Source organism: Suricata suricatta, chromosome 5 (assembly GCF_006229205.1).
Source record: "Suricata suricatta isolate VVHF042 chromosome 5, meerkat_22Aug2017_6uvM2_HiC, whole genome shotgun sequence".
Taxonomy (NCBI): domain Eukaryota; kingdom Metazoa; phylum Chordata; class Mammalia; order Carnivora; family Herpestidae; genus Suricata; species Suricata suricatta.
In genome coordinates this window covers 144,725,676-144,747,395 of record NC_043704.1, presented here as the reverse complement: position 1 = coordinate 144,747,395, position 21,720 = coordinate 144,725,676, and the positions used below count along the sequence as shown (strand labels likewise).

The window sequence follows — 21,720 nt, the reverse complement described above, 5'->3', positions numbered from 1 at the left end:
TGGACCTTCCCAGGCATCATCTGAAACGGGCCCCTATATGCAGAGGACACTGAGAGACCAAAGAAAGAGGCAGGCCACTCCAGGTTGGTAGGCGGCAGGTCTAATAAACAAAGAGACCTCACAGACAAGGCTTGTCTTGGGCAGCAATGTGACAGTGGATCCCGGACCTGCGTGCGGAATCTCAGAAGTCCCTAAGGAGGCCTTACCTGGGTTCCACCGTGTGTACTGTGCAGATGTTCTCATCACCACGTGACCATCTCCAGGCGCTGTCCCTGGAGCCGCCTCTGGGAGCAGGAAAGGCAAGCAGAACCCACATTCCAAGGACAGGGCAGGGGATGAGGAGCCTCTGCATGCCCGGGTCCAGCTTTTCAGTCAACAGACAGTCATGTCTTTCTAGTGACGTGCCCCAGCAGATATGTCTCTTCATTTATTCAGATTCCTCAGAAGCATCTAGATGTTTCCTTTTCTTTCATGTGGGTTATTCCTGGGTATTTCATCCTCTTGTGGCCATTGAAAATGGGATCTTTTCTTCCATCATATGTTTTGGCCAGGAACCCCAGGTCTGCATGAAGGCAGTATCAGTTTGGTGACTGGCCATGCACTCACTTTATATTGCTTCTAACAGTTGCTCAGCTTATCCTCTGGCTTTTCCAAGTATACCAGCATTTCATCTGTAATGAATGCACTTGGTCTTCTCATTTCCTCTTCCCTCATTACATTTGCTGGTGCCTCCAGGACAATGGTGAATATTCATGAAATGATGGACATGAGTTGTTGCTACAGGTCTGGCACCATTTCTAGGGTTTCACCATTAAACGTAATCCTAGTTTTTCACTAAAGATATGATGCACTATTCATTATTCTGGCTTTATTAAGAATCTCTAGGGGTGCCCGGGTGGCTCAGTCGGTTGAGTGTTTGGCTCAGGTCATGATATCACAGTTCGTGGATTCAAGCCCCATGTCAGGCTCTGTGCTGACAGCTCAGACCCTGGAGCCTGCTTTGGATTCTCTGTCTCCCTCTCTCTCTGCTGTTCCCCTGCTCATACTCTGTCTCTCTCTCTCTCTCTCAAAAGTAAATAAATGTTAAAATTTATTGTCAGGAATGGATGCAAAATTTTATCAAGTGCCTTTCAAGTATCCATGGAGATCACTATTTTCCTTCTGATGTATTAGTAAGGGCTTCTGTGTAAGGGGTTCAGACAGTGACTCATCCTAGGTTTCTTATTTGGAAACATTTTTTGCTGTAGTGGATTTATCGTTTGATGGCTGTGTGTTTTTGTTTTTGTTTTGTTTTTTCACATCGGTGTTATTTAAGATTTTAGACTGATCTACAGATGTCTTTTTAGATAAGATCTAGTTCCCCTCATCTCAAGGCCCATCAGTCAGTCTATTAGCCTGAATCTAAAGCTGGTGCCGCAACTTCGCGGCCTTGGGCTTGGGGCAGATGTGGCATCCAGATGGTCCTCCCCAGAGCCTCCAGGAAGATTGCCCTTTGTCAGGACACATGGAAGGGCACTGCAAGGTGAGTCCTTAGGGGAAAGTGGGCACAGTGCCCATTACCCCACTCCTCTCCCACTCTGACCTCCCTAAAGAAACCTCAAGAATTCTTTAACCAGCCAGCAGGTCAGGGTGGGACCAGACCACTGGCCTCTGTGGAGAGAGATGCTGCCCCACCCCCCCCGTGGCCATCTGATACCCAGGCAGCAAGTCTGCCCAGCCAAGAGCCGCCCCTTTCCACCCAGAAAGTCTCAGGCCTGTGACTACTCCCGGCTTGGGAGAAGGTTCATGAACGGGGGCATGGACCACCAGGGACAGCAGGTGGTCCTTCTGGAATCCATTAGACCCAGACCAGGCACTGGCTGAGGCCCCTGTCTTGGCTCAGGTGCCCGGTGGGTCAGTTACAGGACTCCGGCCACTGTTTGTAGCCTGTGCCACCCCAGACCGCCCCTCTCCCACAGCTGGACCTGGTGTCCCTCCTTGGTAGAACGCAGTGTCTGGTCCCACCCGGATGTCCTGCTCGGGGCCCACAGAGCCAGGCCTCCCCCTGAAAACTTCTGGTGTTGGCATCTTGGGCAGGGAGGCAGGATGTGATAGGCAGGCTTTATGCCATCACAGCCCCATGCTATCAGCCAGCCAGACCCTTCATTTGCTCATGCTTTCACTTAAAACAACCTCAACTAAGTCCCTGGTTGTGCTAAACAAGTGCTGGGTGCTGAAGCAGGTCTTCATCTTCGCCATCAAGGGACGTGGGGTCTCTGGCCACACTGTCTCACTTCCTGGTCAGAGCCAGACTGCTGGGGTTAGAGCCTAAGCACTACCACGTCCTGGCTAGGGGTTCTGAGGCACACTACCCGGCCTCTATGACTCAGTTTCCACATCTTTGAAACAGGGACGATAATGGTAGCTACCTCGTGGCTAGTGGGAGGGACTAAGTGAGTTGTGACGTGTCAAGCACTGAGTGGCCCCTGCCAGAGTAAGGGCTTTACAACTGCTCAAGTAGAAGTGAACAAAACCCTCAGTCCATGTCATGATTATGCGACATTGCTAGCCTGGGCAGAAAAACCCAACAGCAAACGTTCATCCTGTTTTGCGGGGAGGAACTCCTCATTATTTCAGAAAGGGGGGAAAGAATCAAATCCTCAGGGAATGTGGGAATGGAACCTCATCCTGGTCTTGTGTGGCTGCTAGCCTGCTGCTATTTAAACTGAATTTCTCTTCAGTAGAAAAGAAAAAGAACCAGCGGGCGTGGCAAAATAATCAAACTGGCCACCGGGCCTGGCCAGACCCTTCCTGTTGAACATCTAATGGGCATAGAGTTTCAGAAACCAGGAATATCGTAAGGGCCAATATTCCTTCGTGGCTTCCTCTGGAAACATATGCTGCCGCAAATGGAAATCTGCACAGAATGGCCTGGAGACGGGGTTGGGGTGTGTTGGGCAAGAGGAAGGGGGTTGGGTTGGCCATGCGTCAGGCATAATCTGAAATCCAGAACACCGCGCTGGCATTTACTCTCCAGTCAAAGAGAAGCAAGCAGGTGGGTGTCTGCCTCACAGACATGCCCGTACTCTGCAAACTAGGCCTCTCAGGAGAGAGTGGCCACCCTGTTGTAACACTATTTCGGACTCCGATTCCCTGGCCTGTGGCGCGGGTGAGGCTGGGGCTTCCTGATGTGTGTGCAGGTAGGGGAACCCGTGAGATTCCTGGGGGTCTTTGGGCCTGCCGCCCTGGGGCAGACACAACAGAAAGTTCTTGCACAATGACCCCCCTCTCCCTGCTTTACATGTATTGTTACCCTATGTGGGCCTCAGGGCAGTCCCGTGGGAGTATCACTGCCCCACTTTGTTGATGAGAAAACTGAGGGGTTTCGAGGTTAAATAACTTCCTCAGGTCACGTAGCTAGCGCATAGTGGAGGGGAGTGCATGATACAGGCTTCAGGTGGGTTTAAAAGGAGTTGGAAGGCTGAGCGGCCTCTGATGGCTAGCTCTAGGGCTCCTTCCTCAGCCCTGTCCTGCTCGACACTTTCCTTTTTTTCTTTTTCTTTTTTTTCTTTCTTAATATTTTATTTATTTTTGAGAGAGAGAGAGAGAGAGAGAGAGAGGGAGAGAGAGAGAAAGAGACATCATGAGCAGGGGAGAGCCAGAGAGAGAGGGAGACACAGAACTTAAAGACAGGCTCCAGACTCTGAGTTGTCAGCACAGAGCCTGACATGGGCTTGAATCCACAAACTGCGGGATCATGACCTGAGCCGAAGTCGGATGCTTAACTGGCTGAGCCACCCAGGTGCCCCTCATCAACAGTTTCATCAGCAGCTGGAGTGAGGACCCTGCAGCTGAATTCTTCCACACAGGGCTCTGACGCAATTCACCTTCCACCCAGGCCTGGGCTCAGGGCATCACCATCTTCCACTGACCACTACTAGCCCAGGAATGAGTGTGTTACCTGATTTGGTCCAGTCAGTTAAAGGGAAGGTTGCTGAAGGAGAGGTTCCTTGCCCCTCTGTCTGTCTGTCTCTGTTTCTCTCATTCATCCTCTCCTTCTCTCTGGACATGAACAAGGAGGCACATACCCACAGTGGTCACCTGTGGGCTTCCAGAGACTACGCTGGGGTGTTGACATTGCGGGTGGTGAGTGGAGGAAGTAGAGTGGAGTGGAGAAAGAAACCAGTCCTTACTAGGACAATAAGGGGCTGCTAAGTCCCCAGCTTGCCCTAGCTCGGGACTTGATGCCACAGATGATCTTAATTTCTTCATGGCTGAAGGTGTTTTGAATTAGGCGTTTCTGCTACTTGTGGCTGGTGTTATCCAAAGCCCAGGCAGCCAAAGCAGTGACGGCCCGTGTCAGATGGCCCTTGTTAATGGGCTCACTTCACGAACAGGGCGGTGGTTGTTTGCACCCTGGCCAAGCTGGACCAGGGCTTTGTGCATTGGTCTCTAGGCTAAACTTGTGTTTTTTAGAAGCACCTGTGGGTGTCTTTGGCCCACTGGCCTTGGAAGTACTACCTAACCTGGCCTCACAGACTTGCCCTCAGCCTGTTTGGGATGATGGTCTAGGTCCAACGTGCAAGTTCTCCATCTTGAACCATTCCAAAACAGAAAATGGTTTGGGACAGGAGTTGGGACTCTTTAACACTCCCATTTCTGGACATCTGGTTTTGTGAGATTTATTGAACCATAGTTATTTCCTTGTTTATGTTGAAAGAGATCAATTTTATATTTCTTCAGAACATATGTGAGTTTTCCTACAAATGGATATGGAGCAACAAGACCTTTTACTGGCCCACACTGGGCTAGGTTGAGTGGCCTGGGAGATGAGGTGACAATGTCCCCCTCACTCCCATTTATGGAGAGGCGTGGCCGCCATGGGCAGATGGAGGCCTGATGGCGGTGCTGGCTCTGGTTGACTGAGCGGTGAACACAGAAGAGAGACACGGACCATCCAAACACCACCGTCTGCTGCCTCAGTTGTTGTCACAGAGGGTGGTGGGTTTCGGTGTCTCCTTGTTCTTCCTCTTCCTCCTTCATAGTTTTGAAAGCTCTTCTGTAGCCTCAATTAGCAAGGGTGAGACCAAATCAATTAATCCAGTGAAAAGTAATGATGCAGCCCTCATTTGACCTCTGTACCTGGCTCACTCCTCCTAATCTTCAGGGAGGCGGGGCGGGATAACATAGAGAGCTGGGCTTCAGGCCAGCCAGACCTCGGTTCAAATCCCATCTGTATTACTTTTACATTTATGGCCTTGCAATGTCTGGGGTCAGTGTCCCCAAGTGTGAAGTGGGGTAATAGCGTCTCCCTTGCAGAGCTGCAGGGAGGAGTGAAGGAGGTAGAGATGGTGGCGGTGGTCCGTGTTCACCAACCAGGAAGTGCTCCAGATCTCATTGTTGGAGATTTTATCGCCCAATCTCCAGCTCTTCTATCCTTCCTGGAGGTTGCAGGTGAGGCTAGAAGGTCCTTTCCTCTGTTCCCTTGTCTTCTGGTGACCAGCCCCCATTCTGAAGCTATCTGGCGCTCCCGTGAGTCCTCATCTGCGGCTCCCGTGAGTCCTCTCATTAGCATAAACTCAGGCGTGGTCAAAGGGGCTCATTATGAATTACTCAGGAAACCCCAAAGGTTTCAGGAGCTCTGTGCCGGGATCAGGGAACGGAGACCCCATATATTTCTTACTGCACCACATCGTCGTCATCTCCGAGGGAGAGGCACTGTCGCTGTATCAGACTAGACCCACGGCTGCCTTTGTGGTAAGTCTGTGGCTGTTCTGTGTCATCACCACCGCAGGGGAGGGACATGCCCTGCTCCTGCTGGAGCCGAACCGTGTGGTAGAGTGGAGCCACAGAAGGTTCCGGGGACTGAGAGAGGGAGCAGGCCCTGTCTTTCTGTGCGGCTCACCATCACCTTGGTGCCATCTGGCTTCCTGCTTTCCTTGCCCCGACTTTCACTCACCTCCACCCTGACTCTATCCCTTCTGTCGCCTTGGTCGGGACAGTGGCCCCAAGCAGAGTATGTTACCTGGAGCTGATTTCTAGATTCCCAGGCTGGCACCTTCCTCCCGGTGGCGTTCCCAGGCTTTCTGAATCGGACTAGCCATTCTGCCTGCAGAAGGGGGCCTGCGTCTCCATGCTGCACACAAGGCTCTTTCAGGAACCGGATTACCTTTGCACCTTGAGAGTTAGCACTCGTGTGAGTCACCATCCTGATTGGTAGAGTCCAGGGGTCCCTGAGCCTTCCCTCTCCTGTGACCCTGACACCACCTGGGGATTCACAAGGACTCAGACCCCAGGTCCCACAACCCAGGAGGATCTGGAAATTTTCCTAGGATTTAGACAAATCCCCGGCAGCTGACTCGTGTTTCACATATCTTGATGTGCCCCACACCAACCCGGGACTCAGAGCCCCTGCCCCCAAGGCCACCAAGAGTATGGCGGGGTCACGGAGGGCACGTCTCACACCCTCAGCCTCTTGCTTCACTTTTCTCCTCCCCTCCTCTCTCTCCTCCTCCTCCACAGCAACAAATGGAGTTTCCCTCTTGTCCCAACCACGGCAAGTCCTGTGGAGATGTCACCTTCTGTCCTTAGCACTCGCCAGGGTAGTGTATGCAGCCAAATGTCTTTCCTCAGAGGAAAAAGGCTGCATCTCCTCCAGCTCGCCCCCGCCTGACAGGCGCCCCCTGCTGCCCCCAGCCTCACCCCATTTCTCATCCACTTCCTAGCACATCCCAACCTTTTCCACACCACCTCCTCCTCCCCCACCTCTCCCTTTCCTGTCTTTCTCCCTACAGCAAGACCCTCCCTCCTGCCCAGAGGACTTTGCCACTTCTGTTCTGATGCCTTCTCCCTTCTGGACCCCTTCGCATTTGAGATGCACAGTAGATCACATCCTCACATAGGTCAGGCCTGGGCTGTATCCATGTTTCTGCTTAGTTCCTGACTTGCAGGCTCCTTCCCGCTGAAGAAAGCCACTGAAAGCAGGTGAGTGGGATGTATTATTGGGTGAATTCTGTGCCTCTCTAAGATGTCATGTATGTCTACATGTGTGTCTGGAGGGGGTGAGGGGCCGAGCTCCTCGGAACTGTCCCCACACCACGCCTGAGGATCCCCCTTGCGGCCTCCAGTGTAAAAGGAGCCCATAATGGGAATGCCTTCCACCTTCCCTGACTTTGACTTGGGCCTAACAAGAGCTGCAGTTTTTACCTCCAAAGAAGGGAGGAGGTTTTGCTGTCGCATTTGCCGTGTAAAGAAAAAGTGGAGTCATGTGTGGGTTTCCCCTGGTTGGCAGATGGTCGGCACTGGGAGGCCCAGGGGCCCCAGGCCAGAGTTTGGGGCAGCGACACAGCGGGGCTTGGTGGCGATCCGTGCTGGCCCAAGGCATGCGCAGGCAGGTCCACCGCGAGCAGGGCCAGCTGGCTGGAGCAGCAGAGCCGATGCTCTGTCACCAGCGGGAGGCCAGCCATGGGCTGGGCGGCACCGAAGCCAGCGAGGATGGTCCCCTGCGTGGGGCCCCAGGGCTCAGGTGGCCTGAGTGCTGGGCCCGGTGGAGGCAGGCCTCGAGCCGCAGCCCCTCAGAGTCTGGGTGTCCTCACAGGTCCACGACCGCCTGGACCGCTACTGCTGCGGCTTCGAGCCCGAGCCGTCAGACCCCTGTGTGGAAGAGGGGCTCCGGGAGAAATGCCGGAACCCGGGCGAGCTGCGGCTGGTCCACATCCTGGTACGTCCCCTTATCACCCAGACTCAGGTTTTCATGTCTCCTTCAGTTCACGAGTTTCAGAGATCATGTGACCCTGGGGGTTCCCAATCCGGATCTTCTGAGCAGCAGGTGGCTTTGTGTGAATGATGTTTCCAGGAGGCCGAGGTATGGAAAACTGATCCGAGTGGGGCTTTGCCAAAATGGTCGAGGTGGCTGTGGTGTGGGGGCTGGGATTTCCTCAACCCCACTGTCCCCTTGAGAGACTACAGGGGACCCCTTGGGCTGCTGGAAGCAGGTATGAGAGCTGTGCATCTAGTCAGCTGCCCCCATTGTGCCAGGAGCTGTGGACACTGCGGCCTGGACCGGGAGAGGGAGTTTTCCAAGGCCACGTGGCTGGTCGGCAGCAGTGACAGGGCTCCCTCCGAGGGCCCACAGCTCACAGGCCGGTGTTGGCCAGAGGAACACTGCACTGCCTCCTGTTAAAAGTAGAGCACAGGGTGGGAAGCCATGTGCAGGGGCCATCAGAGACAGGGACTGCCAGAGCAGTCACTCCTGTCCAAGGAGCAGGGGGCCACCCTCTGCCTTCTCCCCCAGCGAGCCGAATGTCCACGATGCCTCACTTTGGCCAGTTGCTTTTGGAGAGAGTAGCTGTGAGCACGGTGCCCCGGGCTGAGCTTCAGGAGGCCCACACCAGCCAGGGGCCAGGGCTGCCTGGTGAAGCCGCTGGGTGGTGGGAGTTCTCTGTCTCCTGTCCTCAGAGCTCGCTCCCCTCTTCCCCAGTGAAAGGCAGTTGTTATCCCAGGAGGAGGTAAGGCTTTTACATCTATCAGTTAGCCCTGGGGGCAGCCATCTCACAGATCCCTTAGGACAGCAGTTTTCAGAGGGAGGAGTCATTGGGCTTTAAGAACTAGATGATCCCTGATGTGTGGAGAGGGGTGAGGAGGGAGAAGAGATAGAGAAGAGGAAAAGCTAGGGTCCTGGAGGCAAAAGTTCATTTGTGAAGCCTAGGTTAATGGAGAGAATTGTGGGAAAACACCATGGAATCCTGGAGAATATATAGGAATGGGGTGTGTGCACTGAGGTGGGAGGGGGTGGGAGTAGGGAGCGGAAGACATGGCCTCTAGGTTCCAGCCATGCCTTATTTTTGAAGCGCTAAAGAATTCCGTTTGGCTGGTTTTAGTTTTGAAAGGGTTTAGGAGTCACTAAACTCTTCTGCTGGGCGAGAGCATGCTGCCTGAGGACAGAAGACCTTGTCTGTTCTTGGCGGTGTTCAGGGGAATGCGCAGGCGCACAGGATGCGTGAGCGCGTGCGCATGCGTGCATGCAGTATGTCCTGAAGCCAACACCCCATTGGGCAGGCCATCTCTGCACCTGCCAGTTACTACCCACGTGCCTCACCGCTTCAGCCACCAGAGCAGGAAGGAATCAACCCCTCTGCCTTGTGGTTTCACAGGATGGCCCTGGGGCCTGGCACTGCTGGTCCAGGGTGCAACTAGCCAGCTGCTCCTTAGCTGTGTGCCTGCGTGCAGATGACTTAACTTCCTTGTGCCCCTGATTCTGCAAGAGGGAACTAATGCTAGTGGTCCCCTTCTAGAGTTGCTGGGAGGGCTCGCTGGGATGGTGCTTCCTGTCATCTCAGGGCCCTCTGAGCCTCTTAACCCTGACAGAGCCCATGGGCGCCAGCTAGGCTGCAGCCTTACCCACTTTTGTCTCTGTCCATCTTCTCCCCTGAGGTCCGGAGCAGCGATCCGTCCCGTCTGGTCTACATCGATAATGCTGGCGACCTTCAACACCCTGAGGACAAGCTGAACTTTCGGCTGCTGGAGGGCATAGATGGGTAAGGGTCGGCGGGGTTGAGATGGAGGTTTGGAGACTGAGGCTTGATGGCTCTGCTGTAGACTGTGGGGCCTTGAATCACGGCTCCTGTGAAGTCTGCAGCCTGTTAGACAAAAGCTATTGGATTCGAGCCTCAGGAGGAGGTGGGGAGCACCGGGAAAGCTGAGGGGACACAGCCAGCAGGCCCTTCAACTCCTGGATGGAGTGCCCCCACCCCTAATAGCCAGAGGGCCTCCTGGCCCAGCAGAACACTGGCCGGCCATGTTCTCCCCCTCCCTGCCCCCTCCCCAGAGGAGGAGCTAGCATGGGGGGCCCACCCCTCCCCTGCTCACTCCAGACAAGCAGCTCAGCCTTAGGACTCTCTCTGGCATTTGCCAAGGGCATCTCGTCTGGGATAGCAGATTGACACTCCCAGCTTCTCTGCAGGTTGGGATCCATCCCAAAGCCCTGTCCCCTGCCTGCTCTCACAGCAGGCAGATGGAAGGGTTCCCCAATAACGAGTCAGCAGACGGGCCCTGGGACTTGTCAGGATGACTTTGCCAGGGGTTGCCAGTGGTGCGGTTTCTGGCCCTCTGGCTTCACCTGCCATGGAAATTTTCTGAGCTCACTTTTGCTTTTCCTTCCTGTTGTGTCGTGGGGGGACCTAACCTCCAGGTTCCCCGAGTCTGCCGTGAAGGTCCTTGCATCAGGGTGTCTACAGAATGTGCTGCTCGCGTCCCTGCAGACGGACCCAGTGTTCTGGCAAAGTCAAGGCGGGAGACAAGGCCTGAGGCAGGTTCTCCGGACCCTGGAGCGGCGAGGACAGGTGCTGCTGGAACACATCCAGAAGCACAACCTGACGCTCTTCAAGGACGAGGACTCGTGAGCCCCTGCGCTGCCGGGGAACGGCCCCCGCCTCGCTCGCGGGGGCCTCACAGGCCCACCTGAGTGGGTGCGCGTCCATGCCGGGGACCACACTCTCTCGTGCTCCCCTGGCTTGAAGACAAATGGGAAAAGCCAGAATGTCACAGAATGTGTCACCTGCTTGGGATGGTGAAGGTGGTTGTGGGTGTTGGGTTTTCACTCTTACCACAGTCCTTTCTGCCTTTCCAGCTCTGGCTCTTTACTCCCTTGCACCAATAAATATTTTCAAGAATGTTCTATGAACCGCTCCAGATACTGTAAAATTGTGCCTCCCACACGCATTTGTAGAGTAGGTGTGTGAGTGCATGTGCACTCGTGCGAGAGTGTGTGTGTGTGTGTGTGTGTGTGTGTGGTTTCTCTCTGAAGACTCCAAGCCAGAGTCTTTGGAACCTTGTCAGTAAGCAAGGCCCCAAGCTTCTAGCAAGCACTTTTGTGTCCTGATGTGAACAGGTCTGCTCAGCACGGAATGGTGGATGCATAAGCAGACACTGTGTGGCCCCTCCCAGCTCGCCCCGTGCAAGTCAACCACTCCTGGCACCAGAGGACAGGGCCCAGCCCGCTGAGCTTAGCCCACTCGGCCAGACCCCATCTCTAGCGATCCCCTCAGCACTGGCCTGTTCCTCTCTCTGGGATGGTAGGGGTTGGAGGGAGGCTCCAAGCCCAGCTCTGCCCAAGTCCACAGAACTCTAGGGCTGGGCCCCACCCCTCTGGGCCACTTCTCACTGAGAATGGCTCCAGCTTGAGGGCACCAGGCTCTTGATGCGCTCTTCCTCAACACGAACTCTGTTAGTCCCCAGCTTCGACCTCAGAAAGTCCTTTTAAATATATGATTCCTTAACTTTTTTCTATTTTGATTTTCAGAGGACTGGACTTGAATGCAGGAGCTCTGGGTTCAGATCTGGCTGTGGCCACTTAATGGGTAGCAACTGACAAATTGTTGTTGAGCACCTGCTGGACTAACGAGGAATGTTTGCCAAGGGACGATGCCAGGCGCTGTGACAGTGGTTTCCGTGGATCAAGGCACACCTAACCTCACCACGACTCGAGGGGTATGTGTGATTATTAGCTCCACCTTACAGATTAGGCGTGACTAATATTATCTCCATTGTACAGAGGAGGCACAGAGGGGTTCGATGACTTGTTCAAGGGCACCCAGCCTGTAGGTAGAAGGGTTAGAATTCACACCCAGGCCAGAGTAGTGCTAGCGTGTCTCCAGCCCAGAATCACCACTAAAGGGCACTCCTACCGCCCTGCCCAGTGGCTCTGACAACTTCTCTTCCTCTAATCCCTTTGGATCCGGAGCTGATGACAGGCAGGGCCAATTTCGTGGAATGTGGAGGAGCGAACTCCGACCCCAGCCAAGCACGGTCACGTGCCGCTGGCTCCCTGCCCATTGCTCTTTGCTCGTTAAAGTCTTCTCCATCCATGAACTGTGTCTTTCCTGCAAACTTGAAACTTCATCCACTTTCTATGCTTTTCGAAAAACACTGGCAGCCGCCGCAGCACACTCTGCTGGCCCTAAGCCTCCCCCAGCCATTGCTTCTGGAATGAAAGGGATGTGCCGAGCAAAGCAAATAGCTGGGGAGGGTGTATTAGGACCTTCTCATCAACCTTAAGAGGCTTCCAGGGCATGAGCTGCGAGGGGCCTGCAGTGCGGGGTCTGCTCAACTAACCGCATGCCGGTCAGCCTTCACGAGGAGGCTGGTGGAGCCACCGCAGTCACCAGCCGCCCTGCGCCTGACTGTCCTCACCCCAGGTCCGACTGTTTCTTGGTACTTCATCCCAAAGGGGCTGTTCCAAGGAAAACGGTGGTGTTTCCGAAGTGCAGAGGCTGGTGATAGTAACAGGTTCACAGCTCTCTAGGTGCAGCGCCAGCAATCCCCCAGCTCCGAAGATCAACAGCCTTTTCGAATGTTCGCTGGCAGAGCTCATGTCCCAGGCAGCATGAATATTTGTGCATTGCATTGCACTGCAGAAATCCCAGCATGCTCGGTTACAGGGTGGGCCTTCAGGCCCTGCTGAGAATACTGTGTAATACACAGTACAGGCACCACATTACGTTTCTGTATCTGAAAAATTCAGACTTCTGAAGGACATCTGACCTCCAGGCATTGGTCATGGGATTCCAGCCCTGTAGTAACGGATTTACTTCCCACAAGGCATTGCAAAGGGCTTTACACAGGAGACTTCATGAATGCCTTACAATCCCAGCTGTACGATCCTCGCTCTATAGATCAAGAACCTCAGCTGCGGAGGGAGTGCATTGCCCGAGGCCAGACAGATGGAGGCAGCAGAGTCTGCCTGTGAACCTGGGGAGCACTACCTGGGTGAAGTGAATACGGATGGTGGCCTGCACTGTGCCCAGTGCTTTACTGTGTTCCTCATCGCAAAGCTTCGAAATAACTCCGTAAGGTAGGCATTACTGCTCCCATTTGACAGAACAGAAAACTGAGGCTGAGACATTGAGTCACTTGCCCAAGGTCAGAGAGCCTGGTGGGGCTGGGATTTGAACCCAGGCCCGTTTAACTCCAGAGCCCCATGCCCCCACCACTATAGCATCCTTCCTTCCTTCCTTCCTACTGTCATGCATTCACTCATTCAACAAATCTCAGTGAGGTTTCCCACACAGAATATGGAATTAAGAAGGAATCAGGGTGTGCAGTGTGTTGTGGTGGCCGCGTGTGCCATCTGGCCATCAGAGTGGGTGTCCTGGCGTTCTGTTGGGAGGTAAGGTCCCAGTCACTGGGGATCCAGGAAGTGTGAAGGCAGCGCTGTGGGCAAGAGGGCACCAGAGTTGACGGGGGCAGTGGGGGGCGGGGCAGCACAAGGAGATGTGGGAGGCACGATCTCTGTGAAGGCTGTGAGCTGGCTTCTCAGGCCAGGGCTTTCAGAGAAGTGGCCCCCTGAGCCCCCAAGGCTCATCCACCAGCTCAGACAAGACCCTTCCTGCAGCCCACACTCCTAGGCTACCCAAAGGCAGGAGCTTCCACTCCAGGCTTTGGGCTCTGCCAGTCTGCCTTTCTAGGGACCCTGGCCTTTCGTCCCCTGAAACCTGTCCCTACCCACCTCAAGGCCTCTCAAGTGGGGAGGATGGATTGCTTATCATCGCCCTGAAGGAGTTCTTCCCCTCCTGCCCCTCCCCTCCTCCTCTTTGCTCCACCGGCCCCCCTCTCTCCTCCCTGGGCCAGCAGCAGTGCTGCCCCAGGCCTCTCTGGCCTGCCTGCGGCTCTAGGTAGCACTGCTCAGGGGATGCTTATTTGGGGAGGGAGGTCTCCGAGGGCAGGTGGGTATAGGGGCCGGAGGCTTTGGGGGCATGAGGTGGAGTAACCTATACAGCCTGGTATTGTCTAACCAACAAGACAAGTCACTTCACAGCGGGAGACACAGGAGACAAGGTGAGCGAAGTCACTTCAAGCTGACGGATGCAAGAATATGGATTTTTTAAAATTTGTTTTTAATGTTCATTTATTTTTGAGAGAGGGAGATAGAGTGTGAGCAAAGAAGGGGCAGAGAGAGAGGGAGATACAGAATTGAAGCAGGTTCCAGGTTCTGAGCTGTCAGCACAAAGCCCGACGCGGGGCTTGAACCCACAAGTCATGAGATCATGACCTGAGCCGAAGTCAGAAGCTGAATCAACTGAGCCCCCCGGGTGCCCCAAAAATATGGATTTTTAAAGTTTCTTGTGTGTATGTCTCCCCGGCACCATTTGCCAGAGGACCCTTTATACCATAGACCCACATAACACGAAGGAACGAGAGCCACACCTCCACGTGTCCAGGTGAGTGACAGGGCACAACCAGGGAGGCATGAAGGCAAATCCAACGGTGAAGGCTTCTTGCACATCTGACTGCATCGGATCTCCTTGTTCTAGGGCCTGGTGCCTTCATCTAAAACACACGCACTCACACCAGGCATTCGCTGACTTCCTGGTGGGAAGGAATGGAATTCCATCGCCACAGGAAGACACATCTGGCCCTGTGTGTGTGTGTGTATGTGTGTGTGTGTGTGAGTGACAGTGGTGGGTGTACCATTGGGATCCAGTTGGTCCAACCCACCCTCCTAGGAAGGCTTCCGGCGCTGCCCAGGCTGCATGTGCTATTACCCAGACTCCCTTGCAGCCCAGCTGGGCCCGGGATGCAAATTAGATGCCACTATTTGGATGCACTCATGGGACCGTTGGAAGGAGTGAAGTGGAGGGCATCTTCTTGCACCTCTCAGCTATTTTCGGTGACTGAGGTGGCTGTGACAGTGGCAGCAGCTATGACAGTGACCTGAGCCTCGGACCAGAGCTCAGCTTCTGGCTCCTGAATTCACAGCTCCAGTAGCCGCCTCCGAGGCTGTGCGGTTCTCTGAACCTCAAGGCCCCGCCTGGAGCCCACCCCTCTCGTCCTCCCAAGGATTTATTTTTTTTAATTTTTGACATAATTAGAAATTTATAGTGGATGCTGAGACAGTATGAGAGGTCCTGTGTACCCTTCATCCGGCTTCCCCGAGTGGTTACGTCTTCCAAAATTACAGTACAGCACCCGAAACATGAACTTGACACTGCTGTACCATCTGCAGGGATCCTGTCACTTCATCACGTGCAGGTCCACCAACCAGCACGGCAACTGAGACACAGAACTGCTCCAGTGCCAAGGCGTTCCCCCTCGGGCTACCCCTGGGGGGTCACCCCCACCCCATTCCTTCTCAGCCACCCTAATCCCCGGCCACCACAAAGCTGCTCCCCATCTCCACCACTTTTGTCGTTTTGAGAACGGTATCTAAATGGAATCACATAGGATGTAAACTTTTGAGATTGGCTTTTTTCACTCAGCACAACGCTCCTGAGATCCATCCAGATTGTGGCTTTTATCAGTAGTCTGTTCCTTTTCTACTACTGTTCCTTTTTATTATTTAGGATCCCGCGGTACGGAGGGGCCACAGTTTGTTTAAGCCACCTGCTGAAGGGCCTCTGGGTCATTTCTAGTTCAGGGCTAATACGATTAAAGCCGCTCTGCACATTCTCATACCGAATTCCCCCCACCAGGGTGAACACCCAGGTGTGTAGTTTCACGGTAACACGTTTAATTTCGTAAGAAGCCGCCAGCGATTCCCGGGCTGCAGTTGACATTCCTGTCAGCAACGCATGTAAGAGCCAGAGGCCCGGCATCTTCTCAGGCATCGGCATCGTTCCTTCTCACTGGAGCCGAGGCACAAGCGAGGCTTCCCTCCACCAGTGCAAGTCTCTTTGACGACTCGTTTCTCTTGGGCGTATTTAGCGGTGGAATTGCCAAGAGAAGGGTTCAGCATTAGTAAAAACCCACCAAACAGGTTTCCAAATAATTGTGTCATTTTACCTCCACACTGGCAGTGTCTGAACTTTCAAATGTTCCAAATGAACTGATCCTTTTTAAAAAAATTTCTTAAATGTTTTTATTTTTGAGAGAGAGAGAGAGAACAGGGGAGGGTCCAAGAGAGAGAGGGAGACACAGAACTGGAAGACAGACTCCAGGCTCTGAGCTAGCTGTCAGCACAGACCCCGACACGGGGCTCGAACCCACGAACCGTGAAATCATGACCTGAGCTGAAGTCGGACACTTAACTGACTGAGCCACCTAGGCGCCCCAAAATGAACTGATCCTTTATGTGTGGATGAATGTGGCAGTTTGAGAAGGGGGCAGATGGAGGATACGGTTAGGGACAAAGATATTTGGGGTAAAAGGAATGTCAGGGAGGCACAGGTGACTGTGAAAAGATGCCACCTTAGATCTCCTGCTCTGAATCCGTCACTGACCAGCACCAAGGCCATACTTCCACAGCAGCCCTGAGTGACCCAGCTGCTCATCTAATAGACATCGTTGGCCCCAGAAGTCCTGACCAGCTTGGGGCGACAGTCCTAGAACTGGGCTACAGCCTGGGACTCTCCTCCTGACCCCCTTTCCTGCTGTCCTTCCCAGGAGTCAGACTTGCCCCAGGGTCTCTTCTATAAGGACAAAACTGATCTTAGCTGTTCCCACGGAAGCCAGACAAAGGCGGAACGTCAGGTGTGCCGTCTGGCAAAGCTGCTGACAGGAAGGCTGACGTCTGATAGATAAGCTACGTCTGCACTGGCAGGGCTGCGAACGAACTGGAACACCTGATGGGGACGCCAGAGCTGGGGGGGCGGCCCCCCTGAGTGCAGTGGCTCTTGGAACCCAGTGTGTCCCCTGAGGGCCCTGGGACCTAAGACTGTTGTTTGAAAGATAATGGCCCCCCATGGGGCTTCTAAGCCAGTGGCCCCAACTATTGACGTGGTCTTGCCTCATCAGCCTCAAGCACAGACTTGCAGGACGGGGCGAGATGGCCCCCCCGCTGGTGTGAGGGGGACTCCTGCAGAAGAAAAGTGCTCAGTGCCGTCCTGCGCAACGTGCTGTCCTGTGTCCTTCTAAGGGGACCCGACGCCAAGTGTGGGCTCTTGTGGTCTTGTGAGTCCTCTCTGGCCTAAGAACCCCCCTGGTGGACACGGCTGCTGCTCACCGCAGCCCTGTCCGCCCAGCAGTCAAGGTGAAGTCCAGCCAGCCTGCCCCCCCTCACAGGCCTCGACGCTTTCCCCATCACGTCTCCTCGGGTGACAGCCGGGGTTACAGGGCATGTGGGTGCTGACTACCAGCCCCGCTCTCTACTCCACAATAACAAGACTTGACCCAGATGTTTATAATCATTTAATGAATGTTCCAAACACACCTTGCCGGCGCCATGGGGGAGTTCCATGATGGTGGGAGCTGATGAACCACCCGCCCAAGCAACGACATGGTTTACTCACAGGTTCCAAACGCTGGAGATCAACCAGAAGGATTCAGTTGGGAACAGCAGGATTACTCGGCTAGAGGCTCCTTAGGGTTCTTACCTTCCTTCTCCTCCTCTTCCACCTCCTGCTAAGGGCCTTCTCCATGGCCTGGGGGCTCAGGATGGGAGAAGGGGGTGGGGAGGGTCCCCTGGTACCAGTGGAGAGAGTACTGGGAACCCCACGCTCCAGATGCTGTAAGAGCACACAGAGGCACAAGCCTGGGGCAGGCCTGCTCAACAGATGAGCAACTCCCAGAAGCCACCATGCAGAGTGAGTGGGCCCAGGGACACGGAGCTGGAGGAGCCACACCCTCCCCAAGGTCTGGCCGAGGCACGCTCGCTATGTGCTACACACCAGCACATCTGCAAAGGGTCCCAGGAGGACCTTGTTGAAGATGCAGCGGACCCACACCAAGTAGGTAGTGAAGGGCTTGATGTTCTCCGTGAAGGTGTGGTTCTGCAGGGCCAGGATGTAAGGCACATAGGTGTTCTCCCCCTGCTCCTGGAGCCACACCTCGTACTTCACCTCCCTCACCTTCAGGTACTTGAGGTTCCACGGGATCTGCCAGGACACGGTGAGGCGGGCCTCGGAGGCGCCCTGCACAGTTGCCTGGCACCGTGCATCCCGGACCTTGCCTGGGTAGAGGCCAACAGTCCACTTCTGCTTCCGTGGCCCCGGCCGGCCCTTTACCACATGCCGTATGGTCTGGGTGAGGGATGGGATGTCCACCTTGGTGTCCTGGTAGATTCGGAAGAGCCACTCGGGGTTCCTGCAACAGAGGTGCCGCGGCACCTCACGGCTCTGCAGGATGCGGGCCTGCTCAGCCCGGTCTAGGTGAGTGATGCCCCCCTCTTCCCAAGGCCGTTCGGGATGCGTGACTGTGTTCTCTGGCATCATGTTCCGCCAGGCTACATACTGGAGGTCCATGCCAGGCAGCGTGGCCAGAGTCTTATAGGGGGTATAGTGGTCCGGATTCACGGCATACGGGAAAAGCTCGACCACGGTGGCCCCACGGGGCAGGAAGAGGGCGGTGACCAGCTGTGCCCCGTGCATGCTGACCAGCATGGAGGCGTTGCTGACCAGCCGCACGACGTCTGCGAAGGCATGGTCCTCCAGGGACACCGTCACCGTCTTCATCTGGAACTCCTGCGCCAGCGCCAGTAGCAGCTCTGCCTCGTTCAGGATGAGTCTGTTTTGGGTGCGGCTGAAGACCAGGATGTACTCCTCACCGAGCGGAGCCCCCGCCTGGCTCACATTCAGCTTTTCCATCATGAACCGGGCGAACTGGCGGATCTCGGTGCCCGAGATGAGGATGTTGGCCTTCGGGCCCTGGGGCTGGACGAAGCCGTACTGGTACCACGTGGTGACCTTGGAGAGGCCCACGAAGGCGTGGGAGAAGCAGAGCAGCCGGCCCAGGGTCTTCAGCTGTGCCCGCAGGAGAGGCTGCTTGGGGCTGAGCAGCTTGTAGAGGTCAAAGTGGGCGCCCTCGCCCCAGCCCTCCATGAAGAAGAGGCGGGCCTCGTGCGCCAGGCCGGGGAACTGCCTCAGCGTGTAGAAGAGCGGCAGCAGGTCGTCGTGGAAGACGTGCATGAGGTTGTCGGGGTTGAAGCGGTTGGCGAGCAGCGCCGTGTCGGGCACGAACACCGGCTTGGGCATAAAGCGCAGCGCGGCGGCGGGCAGCTCCACGAAGTTGAAGTACTGTGCGCTGTGGTCCTCCACGGTGGACAGGTCAAGCAGCGCCGGCTGGAAGCGCCGCGCGCCCAGGTTGGGCAGCATGGCCGAGGCGTTGCCGTGGAAGAAGACGAACTCGTCGGCCTCGCTGGAGTAGCACAGCCACTGGAAGCGGCAGAGGCGGTCGGTGTGCGTGCGGCCCGTGCACACCATGTGCGTGCCGCCCTCCGCCAGGGTCTGCAGCGCGCGCGGGTAGTCGATCCGCTGCGCGGACGCGGGTTCCGGGGCCTGGCGGCCGCGCGCCACCTCCTCCTCCAGGGCGGCCGCATGCTCGCGCAGCCGCACGTGCTTCCACAGCACCGCCGCCAGCACCGACACCAGCAGCGCGTTGAACACCGCCGACAGGTGCATCCTAGTGCCACCGCGGGGCGCTAGTGAGAGGACGGCCCCGGGGAAGTGCCATGGCCCGGACGGGCTTGACCCGTCTCCACAGGCACCCCGAGGATCGGCAAAAGCCTGCGGGAGAGGAGAACAGAAAGGTGTTTGTCTGGAGTACCTTCAAGCTTCCGCTGTGTGTCAGGTACTGTGCCTGCACTTTGTGCGCGCGCTGAGCAGGAGAGGGGCAGAGGAGGAGAGAGAGAGCAGGCTCCAAGTTCAATGTGGAACCCTACACGGGGCTGGATTCCACGACCCTGAGATCATGACCTGAGCCAAAAATCAAGAGTTGGATGCTTCACCAGATGATCCCCCTGGGCGCCCCAGCCGTGGATTCTTGAACCATCTTGCACATTCGAAGGTATGGTAGAGTAGACTGCTGTTCAAAATACTCACTCCCTCCCCTCCAGTCTGCTTCCACATGGGGGAGTATATATCCCTGTACCTTGACTTTGGGCTTGACCACATAACTTGCTTTGGCCAATGAAATGTTAGCAGAGAAAGCATAATCAGAGCTTTGGGAAAAGCTTGTGTGGCTGGCCTTGCCCGCTCTATGCCTATGACACTGCCCTGAGAAGAATCTGTTCGGCCTGATTTCCTGGTCCCAGGAGGAGCGACGTGTGTGCAGAGCAGCGCTGCTCCAGCTGAGCCCCAGGTGGCTCACCTGACCCCCAGGTTTGTGAGCAGACCCAGCCATCAGAACCACTAGTCAACAGAGAGGCATCTGAGCTGGGTAAGTGCTTATTATTGTAGGTCACGGAAATCCTGTGGCCGTTTATTGTGCGGCACGGCTGTAGCCAGAGCTAACCAACAGAGGACCCGGGACGAGAGGCTGCAGGGAAAGTTCCCTTGAGGGGCCTGGCATTCCTGGACTTTTCCTTACATGGGGCTGAAGGCTTGTGAGTATCGCTGCCAGCTGTCCGCCAGGACCCCAGTGTGCCCCTTCTTAAGACACATGGCACATATGCCTGGGGCATATGGGGGGACGTCTGCTCTTGCTTGAAGCTCCTGTTTGGAAATCATGCCTTTTGATTCCCATGAAAGGATGGGTAGCTAGTTGCCCCCTCTCTGGTTCAGTAAAAGAACTGTGTCTGCAGGTCACCACTGATACACACACCTGCAGAGAGGCCTGGCTGGGCTGCAGGCATCTGCTCCGCTCTTCTGCACTACGAGGAAGGGTAACACATTTGCTGTGAAGCCCAGGATGGCTCACACCTGACGGATGTCACCCTCAGCCCTCACCGGAGGAGCACAGGTAACACCTGGTGCCCACGCAGCATTGCACTGGGGAGGGGCTGATCTGCCGCTTCATTCCCTCCGAGCTAGCTTTTGACTCTTGGTGTCTTGCAACTTCCCTCTCCCCTAGATCACAAACACCAAAGTGCAGTCCTGCCCAGAAAGAGTGCCTTGGCTAGGTTCCCTCAGAAGCGGAATCAGTCTAAATAGTTCAAGAAATTATCCCAAGAAACCTGTGTAGGAGAGTAGTGAGTGAAGAGGGACAAGGAGTGAAGCCAAGACAGGACACATGAATGAGCGGGTCACTACTCTGAGAAAGCCAGGCGATTTGCTACCAACTCCTACCCAGCATTAGCTGAAGGCCCTTCCTGGGGGCGGCATCCCTCCAGCCGACCCTCGTCTAAGGGTTGAGCACACACACATCCATACATATGCATGTGTTACATTACCCACCAAAAAACTTCACAAAGAATTACTCTGACTATAATGCACTCCAGTGTTTCCTTTTCCAGCCCAATATTCTATTCTGTTTTAAAAGGTGGGGAAGAGGGTGTTCATGATTTTACAACCTAACAGGGTTGGCAGTTTGCTGTTTAAAAAATACTGGTCTCAACCACAAATTCTCAGACCTGGCTGGTTATGGAAATCCCCAGAGGCACCTGCTGAAAATGTATTTCAGGCCCAGATCCTGGAGGTTCTGATCAGCAGCAGGTCTGGAGTATGGCTCAGGAATTGGCACTTTTTGTTCCTGTGCCATTTTTCTGTCTTCTTGTAGATCTATTTGAATCACATTTTTGTCTATTTAGTGTTTTTGAGTGTATTTCTTGGTACAGGTTTTCTAGTGGTTGTTCTAGGCATCATACTGTATACATGCAAATTAGCACAGTCTACTAGTATTGACATTTTATGTCTCGATTAAGTTTAGAGACTGTATCACTATTGGGACTCTTTTATCCTTCTCCCTTAAAATTATCTTCAACTTTCCTTTACAGACATTAAAATCCACATCAGACAGTATTACAAATCTGGTTTCAACTGTCAAGTGTCATTTTCTCGAGAGGGAAAGGAGAGCCTATTATATTTAACCCGTATTTTTATTTCTGTTCTTTCTGTTCTTTCTTTGTCCCAGGTTTTCTTTGGTTATCATTCCTTT

General features: G+C 54.7%; 2 protein-coding genes and 1 long non-coding RNA gene across 7 annotated transcripts in view; 2 read left to right on the top strand and 1 right to left on the bottom strand.

Annotated features, from left to right (window-relative positions):
• The window catches only part of GASK1A (golgi associated kinase 1A), a 60,542-nt gene extending 49,888 nt beyond the window's left edge, over nt 1-10,654 (top strand). For all 3 annotated transcript variants that reach the window (XM_029940854.1, XM_029940853.1, XM_029940852.1), the window contains 3 exons: nt 7,577-7,699; nt 9,412-9,515; nt 10,169-10,654. In XM_029940854.1, coding sequence (XP_029796714.1) covers nt 7,577-7,699; nt 9,412-9,515; nt 10,169-10,379 — 438 coding nt within the window. In that variant the 3' untranslated portion in view covers nt 10,380-10,654. The remainder of the gene's footprint in view (nt 1-7,576; nt 7,700-9,411; nt 9,516-10,168) is intronic.
• Nucleotides 10,655-17,082: 6,428 nt separating this feature from the next.
• Nucleotides 17,083-21,720, bottom strand: part of POMGNT2 (protein O-linked mannose N-acetylglucosaminyltransferase 2 (beta 1,4-)) — a 24,078-nt gene continuing 19,440 nt past the window's right edge. For all 3 annotated transcript variants that reach the window (XM_029940393.1, XM_029940395.1, XM_029940394.1), the window contains one exon: nt 17,083-19,412. In XM_029940393.1, the coding sequence (XP_029796253.1) occupies nt 17,565-19,307 (1,743 nt within the window). In that variant the 5' untranslated portion in view covers nt 19,308-19,412 and the 3' untranslated portion in view covers nt 17,083-17,564. The remainder of the gene's footprint in view (nt 19,413-21,720) is intronic.
• LOC115292370 overlaps nt 19,123-21,720 on the top strand; it is a 7,143-nt gene continuing 4,545 nt past the window's right edge. The window contains exon 1 of the long non-coding RNA XR_003908957.1: nt 19,123-20,586. This is a non-coding gene — a long non-coding RNA (uncharacterized LOC115292370). The remainder of the gene's footprint in view (nt 20,587-21,720) is intronic.